The sequence below is a fragment of the Sinocyclocheilus anshuiensis genome, unplaced genomic scaffold (assembly GCF_001515605.1).
Source record: "Sinocyclocheilus anshuiensis isolate Anshui unplaced genomic scaffold, SAMN03320099.WGS_v1.1 scaffold248, whole genome shotgun sequence".
Classification (NCBI taxonomy): domain Eukaryota; kingdom Metazoa; phylum Chordata; class Actinopteri; order Cypriniformes; family Cyprinidae; genus Sinocyclocheilus; species Sinocyclocheilus anshuiensis.
In genome coordinates, this window is record NW_015555734.1 from 1,195,525 (window position 1) to 1,204,943 (window position 9,419).

At 40.2% G+C, this 9,419-nt stretch overlaps 1 protein-coding gene across 1 annotated transcript in view; it reads left to right on the top strand.

Moving 5' to 3' along the window:
• grin2db (glutamate receptor, ionotropic, N-methyl D-aspartate 2D, b) overlaps nt 1–9,419 on the top strand; it is a 73,318-nt gene that overhangs the window by 47,830 nt on the left and 16,069 nt on the right. Inside the window, exons 8-9 of the mRNA XM_016466386.1 lie at nt 4,482–4,687; nt 6,382–6,550. Of these exons, the coding sequence (XP_016321872.1) occupies nt 4,482–4,687; nt 6,382–6,550 (375 nt within the window). The remainder of the gene's footprint in view (nt 1–4,481; nt 4,688–6,381; nt 6,551–9,419) is intronic.

Sequence of the window (9,419 nt, forward strand, 5' to 3'; positions counted from 1 at the left end):
GAGACCGGGGACTGAGGCAGGACCGGCGGAGCAGAGAGCCAGGGCGGAGCCGGCAGTACAGGTGGAGCTGAAGACCACCACAGCAGAGCAGACGGGACCGAAGATCCCCCCGGCAGAGCAGAAGACCAGCAGAGCAGGACAGAAGACCACCAGACCGGAGCAGACGGAGCGGAAGACCACCAGAGCCAGACAGTAGACCACCACGGCGGAGCAGAGGACAACCAGAGCCAGACAGTAGACCACCACGTCGGAGCAGAGCACCACCACGGCAGAGCAGACGGAGCCAGGACCCATGGCAGAGACTGGGATCGTGACTGGACTAATGGGGCAAATAACATGTTGGTTAACGGCCCCTATGGCCATGACAGGGTTAACTGGGCAGGGAAAAAGTAAATTTAAGGCCTCAGTCGCAACAGGCTGGTTTGAGAGTTCCAGAATGGCTTGCCACTACCTTGGGAGGATCTGCAGCGTCAGCCGCCACCTCAGGAGACCGCACAGTGGCCGCCGCCGTTTCTAAATTGTCAGTGGTGTTGTATGCAGCCCAAATACACCATAAAGCGATCCCCATTGTGGGAAGCGCTACAGACAGGGGAAATAGTTCAGAAACTGGAGGGCTTGAGAGCGCTGGTTTAGGGATGCCAGCTGCACGTGCCGACACCAGCGGTGGGTCCTCCACGCTGGATGCCAGTCTGGGATACTGAAGTACAGTCCTTGCGGATCTGGGTGCAACAGGCAGGACGTGACAGGACTCTGGATGTGAGTTGTGACTTGACTTGACTCATGACGATCAATTGTGACTTGACTTTACTCATGACGATCAACGGTAACTTGACTTGAATCATGAAGATCAGCTGTGACATAACGGGGCGCTGTTGTGTCTGCCATTTTACGATCAGGCTCCGCTGTCGCCACCATTTTGTGAGCGTGCTCTAGTGCGGCCGCCATTACACAAGCGGACTCGGTGTCATGTTTCTCCGCAACACCCACCCTGAACACGGAGTCGACACACAGCAGAGCAAAATCCAAAAAATAGCTTAGAGAAGAACTGGGACCCTCACGGGTTAATCGTGACTTTAAAGGTTCATTTACTCCATCACAAAAAAAGTCTATCAGTACACAATCTGGCAGATCAGAATAACACGCAATGTCCAGATACTCTTGAATATAGCCTTCAAGCGGGCGTGTGCCCTGCTTTAAGGCTAATAAAAGTTTTGCAGTGTCCATACCTGGCCAATGTCCACATGAAAAGCTGCTGGATCCTCGTGTGGCGAGTATTCTGTTACGGGGCAAACAAGACGTGAGAGGTACGGATCCATTTGCAAGCTTTATTAAGGGCGTGGTCAAAACAGGCGAGGGTTTTGAAAGAGATCTGAGTGAGTGTTATATAGTGAAGGTGTGATTAGTTACAGCTGTGTGCAATCAGTGCTGTGTGCAATGGATGATGGGATATGTAGTCCGGGATGACATGCAACAGTTTGTGTAGTGCGAGAGTCAATGTAATGGAAGGGTGACCTCTGGTGGTGAGTGAATTGAAGTTCATAGACCGGATTCGTGACAGTACTAATATGCTCTGTCCAGTTTGTACCTTTTTTTCTGAGAGTGTAGAGGGCTACATACATTTGCTTTAAAGGGATAGTTCACCCAAAAAATGAAAATTTTGTCATCATTTACTCACACTCAAATTGTTCCAAACCTTTCTGAGTTTCTTTCTTCTGTTGAGGACTAAAGGAGATATTTTAAAGAATGTTGCTAACCAAACAGTCGACCGTAGTCATTGACTTCTATAGTATTGGGGAAAAAAATACTACGGAAGTCAATTGTTTGGTTACTAACATTCTTCAAAATATCTTCTTTCATGTTCAAAGAAACTCATACACATTTGGAACAAGTGGAGAGTGAGTAAATGATGACAATTTTTATTTTGGGGTGAACTATCCCTTTAACATTCATTATAAGCATGCGCTGCAGTTTTTGTCTTCTGGTGCTTTAAATGGTCATGCTCTTTAAAGCAAGATATATACTTGATTGGCTGTCAATATTTTTATTATCCATTAGCTGGAAAAGAAAATAGTTCTGAAAGTGATTCCAACAGTGTTGTTCCTCTGTTGTTGTCACTGCCCTATTCTCTTAAAATTATCATTATAGTTATCACCCTTGAGGTGAACGAGCATTTAAGGAGGGAGAGAGCGAGAAAGCTGACAAATGGACAGTCAAACTAACCCAAGCAGACAGATTGATGAACACTGAACGAGACAGGGACCAGGTGAGCCAATGTCGCAGAATCGGCTTTTTGTAATTTCCAGTGATCCACCCTGGATGCGTTTGATTTCGGAGCCTTTGTAATGGCACAGCAGTTAGAAGTGGGTTAATTAGCCCAATGAGACCAGTGCTTGCAGGAATCTACATGCTAACTGCTGCCATTTCCTGTTCGATTCTTTTCAATTAGATGCCTCTGTTTTGATCCTGTGCTAATATGCAAAATCTTTTAGCTGCCAGCCGCTGTCTGATATCTTTGAGTCATATGCATGCACATACATGGCATATGAGAAGTATATTTATTCTCCGCATGCCGCTGAGACTTTTTTTTTAAGAGCTGAACATCTTTTGCTGTATCTGAATGTTTCTCGAGGGCTGCTTTGGTGCTGATAGCTGCCACTTTCTGCTGGTGTGTAGGGGAGAGTCCTACGGCTCAGTGCTGCTAGCAAACTTTGAGTGTTGGGACTGGGACAAGACAGTAATATGTGAAGTGTGTGCTGCTTACAAACTGCTGAGAGGTTGTTGTGTCCTATAGGAATAGTTCTGAAACTGGAAAACTCTTCCTGATGTCATTCCAAAACTGTATGTTATTTTTTGACGAATGAATCTTCATATTTGTCCTTGCAACGAAATGAAATAAAATCACTCTAAATTCATTTTTTAAGTGCACACATATCACCTTTCCGCACGTTTGACGTTTGGCTTAGATATTTGATGTCATAACCTCATGCCGTTTGTTTATGAGACAATTGAGACTTAAATTGCAGTCTGAAAGGGAGTCATGTGGATTGCATTTATGTTTTTTTTTCTTTCAAAAAAGCATTTATTGTATTGCTTTTTTAGCTATTTTGGAGCTTGACAAACCCTGGTCACTGCAATCTGTCATTTAAAAAGGATCACTCTAAAGATTCAGATCATTCTTCTTTTGTGGTTTGTGGAAATAATAACAGTGTACAGGAATGGAATGACGTGAGGGTGAGTAAATAATGACAGAATTTTTCATTTGTGGATGAAATATCTTTTGAGCTTTGTATCACAGCTCTTCTTTTATTGCTGTCTCCTTATGATGCATTGCTTGTGTTATAGAATTTCTCATTTGTGTTTTGCTTCGGATAAAAGTCCAAATTAGTTTTACATCAATGTTTCTCTGACCCGTGAAACACTCTGAACTGCATTTTGTATATAAGAGGAATAAGAAAATGTATTATTGTTACTCTTCTTCTTTGGCTGCTTCTCCTTTTTCTTTTTCTTCTTCTTCTTCTACTACTACTAGTGATAGTAGCAGTATTAAAATTAATAAGATAAATATTAATTATTATTGGTATTAATACATGTAGATTATACTTTTGTATAAGAACGTGTTTTTATTATTATGATGATTATTAATAGTATTGTAGCATTAATACTACTAATAGTAAGCTTTTATATAAAGTATAATCTACATGTCATTAATCATAGTAATAGTATTATTATTAATAATAATAAGAAGAATATATTATTATTATAAATTTAAGAAAATAAATGATAATAATCTTAATAATTATTGTAAATATAAATAATGCTTAATTGTAAATAAAAGCACACTTTTAATTGACAACTTTGTTTTGGTTTATTTTCTGTTAAGCACTCTGATACATACAGTTCTGCAGGTCTTAGTCTTCTGTATATGGATTATGAGCTCAGTTATACTGTCTTAGCCTATCTTGACACATTTTACCCCTTCTCTATTTTTTCTCTGGCTTGTAACCTTTTCCTCTGTGGCCCGTCACTTAGCTAAAAATCTGTCTTTTTTTCTCTGAAAAGAAAAATCCACTCATTCACCAGTGAATAAAAAGGGCACAGGACTGTTTTTAGAGAGCCCTCAGCTATAAGCTCACAGAGGAACATAGAGGAGATAGTCTTTAATTTTTCACTATCCTTCCCCACTTTACAGGCTTAACCTGAGAAAGGGAAGCCATTCCTGTCTGTAATCCAGCCTCAATGACTCTATTAGAATAGACCCTTTTAAATAGCTAAAAACGCTGAAAAGACCTTTGACTTCCATGTATTACTGATTCATGAATTGGATTCAAAATGAGCAGTAGTCATGTTTAAACAGCTTTTGTCATGGTCATTATAAGCACAGCCTATTAAATTGATATCTCAATTTATTGGCCACATTTCTGCAACTGCATAGTCGCGAATGACCTCTGACCCTTGACCATGTACTGTCTGTGTGGTCTTAGGTAGGATGGTGGGAGAACGGGGTGTTACGTTTGAGGTATCCTGCTTGGTCTCGATATAGCCCCTTCCTGCAGCCGCCTGATGATGCTCAGCACCTGAGGGTCGTGACCCTGGAGGAGCGACCCTTCGTCATCGTGGAGCTTGCAGACCCTGCCTCTGGAACCTGCATTAGGGACTCTGTACCATGCAGACGGCCTCTCAATGCCAGGTTAGTACTGATCTGGCAACCCTGACTGCTGTTTATCATGGCTTTTCTGTATGGTGGAAAAGCAACATTGTAGTAATATTGTTCTAGTGGATCCCAAGAAACCAAAGTTAAATTAGAAAATTTCATGTTTCAGTGGACAGGTTAGGAACTAGATTTTCTTCCTTTCACGGGTCTATGACCTTTCAGTGAGACAGGCATTGCAGTGTCATTCTATATTTTCCTAAACCTTCTGACAAATGCAGGTGTTAGTGGAGAAATGCAGTAATGCATCTGTTACAGTCAAAATTATATTAGTACTGCACACCCGCATATGCCAATACTTAATCTTTATATTCACTACTTTAGCTTGTTCATTGTTTGGACAACAGAGTAGTTTTAATGTCTTAAATGTTTTACATTTTGTGCCAAATTTTAATCATTTCAATTTTATTTTATTGTTTTTATTTTATTTTATTTACTTACAACTTAAATACTTATTAATATTAAAAGCTAATATCACGTGAGAAGGCTGATGGCAAAACAGTGGTTTAAAAATAAAGATGTCTTCATAACTTGCACTTCATTATTTTCATAACTTGCAATTCAATATTTAGGTGTGCATTTATATTTTATTTGTTAATTGAAAAGCAATGAAGCATGCCAATGAAGTACTTTGAAATTGAAAATTGAGGCTGTAAGCATGGCCTGTTTCTTCTTGTTCGAAAGAGTTCGGAATTCGGAAGCTTTGGTCATCTTTTATGAACCGCAATCGATCACTCGTTTCCTCTCTCTCTTTCTCTCTCTCCCCCTCTCATTTTGACTTTGCCTTGTGGCGATCTCTATTCATACTTAGCCATCATGTTGCTTGTCAAACTGCTTGAGCTCTTGCCGTGTACATGTGTCTCTGTGGATGCTGCTTCACTACTCCCACACCAGTCATATGGATGCCCGTGTTTCGTCTCATTATATAATTTTTAGTTATATCAAAGAAAATGTACCAAGACAGTATACTACTGAAAACCTTGCGTCTTTCCTTATTTCACATTCCCTCTGTAACTCTCAGTCCTTTTGGTAACACTGTTCCTCTTGTTTTCTCTCTTCAGGGGTATACTGTATATGTGTGTGTGTGTGTGTGTGTGTGTGTGTGTGTGTGTGTGTGTGTGTGCGCGCACGCACAACACATATTGTAAAATAAATATAGTAAAATATTATTACAATTTAAAATAACAGTTTTCTGTTTTAATATATTTTAAAATGTAATTTATTCCTGTGATGGAAAAACTTTTCAGCAGCCATTACTCCAGTCTTCAGTGTTACATGACCCTATAGCAATCATATTTAAGAAACATTTCTTATTATTATCTGTGTTGATTATCAAAGTTGTTCTGCTTGACATTTTGTGGAAATCGTGATATATGTATATAAGTGCAAACAGCATTTATTTGAAATCGAAATCCCTGTTAACATTATGAATGTCTTAACTGTCACTTTTGACTAGTTTAATGCATGCAAGTTAATAATAAAGTATTACATATTATATTACATTATATTATATTACATTATATTGTAATATATTATATTATAGCTAAAAACCAATGCATTACCAAATGTTAAACTGAATCTTATTGCGCAGTTTAAAAAAACAAAACAATATGTGATAAATTTTTATTGACACCTGCAATAAACCTAAGTGAGCACTTTCTCTATGATTACAGTGCACTTCAGGAAGGGGTGGCACCCATGAAACAGTGCTGCAAAGGATTCTGCATCGACATCCTTAAGCGATTGGCCAGAATTGTCGGCTTCACCTATGACCTCTACTTGGTGACCAATGGGAAACATGGAAAAAAGGTTGATGGAGTTTGGAACGGGATGGTGGGAGAGGTGAGGGAAGATTTTTGTGTCGTTCACCTACTTTAAACCAGCCGAGCTTGTTGTATTCCCATCGGCGCCTCTCTTTATTCACTGCACTGATGAGCAAGTGCCCTGGATGCACTGTCAGTGATATCACTGAGAAGACTTCACTTGCATATGTAAATACAGGCATTAGGTGGAGAGAGGACTACAGATTAAAGGCAAGGCTGCTGTTCTCTTTAGTATTAGCACTCATGATGATCAAACACTGTGATTATGGGATAGTTAAGGTCATGGTGCAGTGTTTTTGAAGAAGCTGCAGAATGGAAACGATGTGAGCCTATGACATGTGTCCATGTTCTTTGAATGCATGAGGATGTATTTGACTGTGTGGTCAATCCGGGGCTTTCAACTCTGAGGCAGGGGTTTGCAAACATTTTCATGCCATGGACCTTCAAAAATGATGATTCTCTTGAGAGGGACCCCTTTCCTAATATGTAAAAGCAGTGATATATTTTCATGCATAAAGACCCATTTTGGGGAAAATAGTAAGTGTGAAAGTGTGAAAACGGTTTAATTACTGAAACACTCTAAACCCTTTTAACACAGTGCCGAGGGATTCTGCTAATGGGTCACACACACATTCACAGAGGTATCCAAGAAAGAGGCCTGAAGCCAGCCAAAAACGACTTGCGAATGGATGCGAGTATGAATGACAGACAGGAGGGTTGTTGTTTTGAGAGCGAGACCCTGCTGTGGTGCTCACACCCTGGAGTGACGCCTGTTCGAGACAGTTGCTAGGGAATGGAAACTGCTCTTTTCACTGTCTCATTCCTTCTTCATTTCCATTCTTCTGCTCTTAATATTTCTCCCGGTATCTTATGTGTTTTTTCCCTTCTCTCTGCTCCTCAGTTTTCAGCATATCTCTTTTTCTGTGACCACGTCGTTTTCTTTTTCTCAATCTTTTACTTTCTCTCTCTCCCTCCCTCTTGCTCACTTTTGGTCTCTTCGCTGCATGTTTTGATGCTCAGCCAATCAGCTGTCAGCACGGCCCCTGTAGGCGCAGTGCTAAGGGTTATTTTCTCAGGCTGCGAGAGTGTGTGTGTGCGTGAACGGCTTTGATCTTCTATCTACGGTCCACATTTCCCTTGTGCGGCATGCCGGCCTGCAGCAGGACCGGGGCTGCGGTGCGCTCACAAGGAAACAACTTCGTCGATGTTCTTTCCACAGTCTCTGCAGACCAACAAATGCTCACTTTCCACAAGGATGCAAAAGCCCTCGCTGCACACTGGAAATTATACTACCTTATCAATCCCTTCTCCCACACACACATTTATACGCGCAGGCAGGTGCGCGTCATTTCGGAATCAATGCAGCGTTCAAGCTGTCAGAGGAGATTTGGGAAAGCTTGTAACCTGCATGAATTTAGGCAGTGACTGAACTCTTCACCGTCACCATAAATCCCGTTCCTCTGCATCATGAGCTTTTCACACCATTCAGGAATATAAAACAGAATGCAAAGTGAGAAAAGAGAACTGGAAAGTAAAGATGTTAATGTTGTCCCTCCTTTTTGGTATTCCCGGACATGCTTTTTCTTTGTATGGGGTATACTGTCTCGAGATGGATAACCTGCCTCCTGTAGCGTCTGTGTGTGCAGGCTTCTCACTACACTATCTGCTCGACCAATTTATGGATACTGGAATGCAGCCAGTACGTGGATTGAATATTAATTAGAAATGGAGGTTCACTGAATTTGCAGATAGACCACCTGTTGCTGACCACATATGGCTCCTGTGTTCAGGCAAAATGCTGAATTCTTGCTGAGGACTCACCTCCATATCACCAGTTCGTGATAGTTCTTTGACTGTCTAGTTTTGGTGCACAGTGAATGCTTTGATCAGTAAAGTGTAGAGGAAATTCTGTTGGGCCATAGTCTAGCAGTTGAGCTGTGGTGCTCATGCGATTCATCTTCGTGTCAATTCCCAAGCCCGTTCCACTCTTCTCTCCCTAACATTTCATGGTCTCCTTCCAGTGGCATTGCTGGCACTTCTCCCCATCAAGTAAAAAAAAAAAAACCGTGCAGCCTTATTTTCTAGGGGGCCTAGGGGGTAGGGTACTTACAGACTGTAGGAAAAATTTAAATCGCATCATATGACCCCTTTAATGTAACTATGGGTTACAGATGATCACTAGTTCAGTTTCTTATTTGCATAATTCTAACCTAAAAATATTTTTACCCTATCTGTGACCCAGAAAACGGACACGAAATAAATACTTTTTAAATATTAATATTTATTAACATAAATATTAACAACATTTATTCACAGCATGTTGATTGACCTTTGGCTTCCTAAACTTCAATATAGGGCTACAACTCATGATTAATATAAAAATTAATTATAATTAATCCCAGTAAAAAAATATTTCCTGTATTCTATTGAAAAAAACATGTTATTCCACAAATTTATACAAATATAACTGTACAAATGGCTATGCTGTATATAATGTGCTAAAAAGGTTACAAATATACACTACCCTTCAATAGTAGGGTAGTATGTACCTTTTAAAAGTCTGAATAGGATTTTTTAAAATGTTTTTTGTAACGTTTTTAATGTAACGTTGAAAGTAGCATGACTGCTGTTTAAATAACGGCCGTTTCTCAAACGGAAGGCTGCATCCTCCGGAGGTCGCATTTGCAGGCTACATACTGTACCTCATCAAGCCTGGTTTATTTCACTATTATTTAACTGAGCATTACATTCACCAGTCATAAGCATATTACAACAATTTACGCTTAAAGGGGTCATATGATGTTGCTAAAAAGAACATTATTTTGTGTATTTGGTGTAATGAAATGTGTTTATGCGGTTTAAGGTTAAAAAAACACATTATTTTCCAC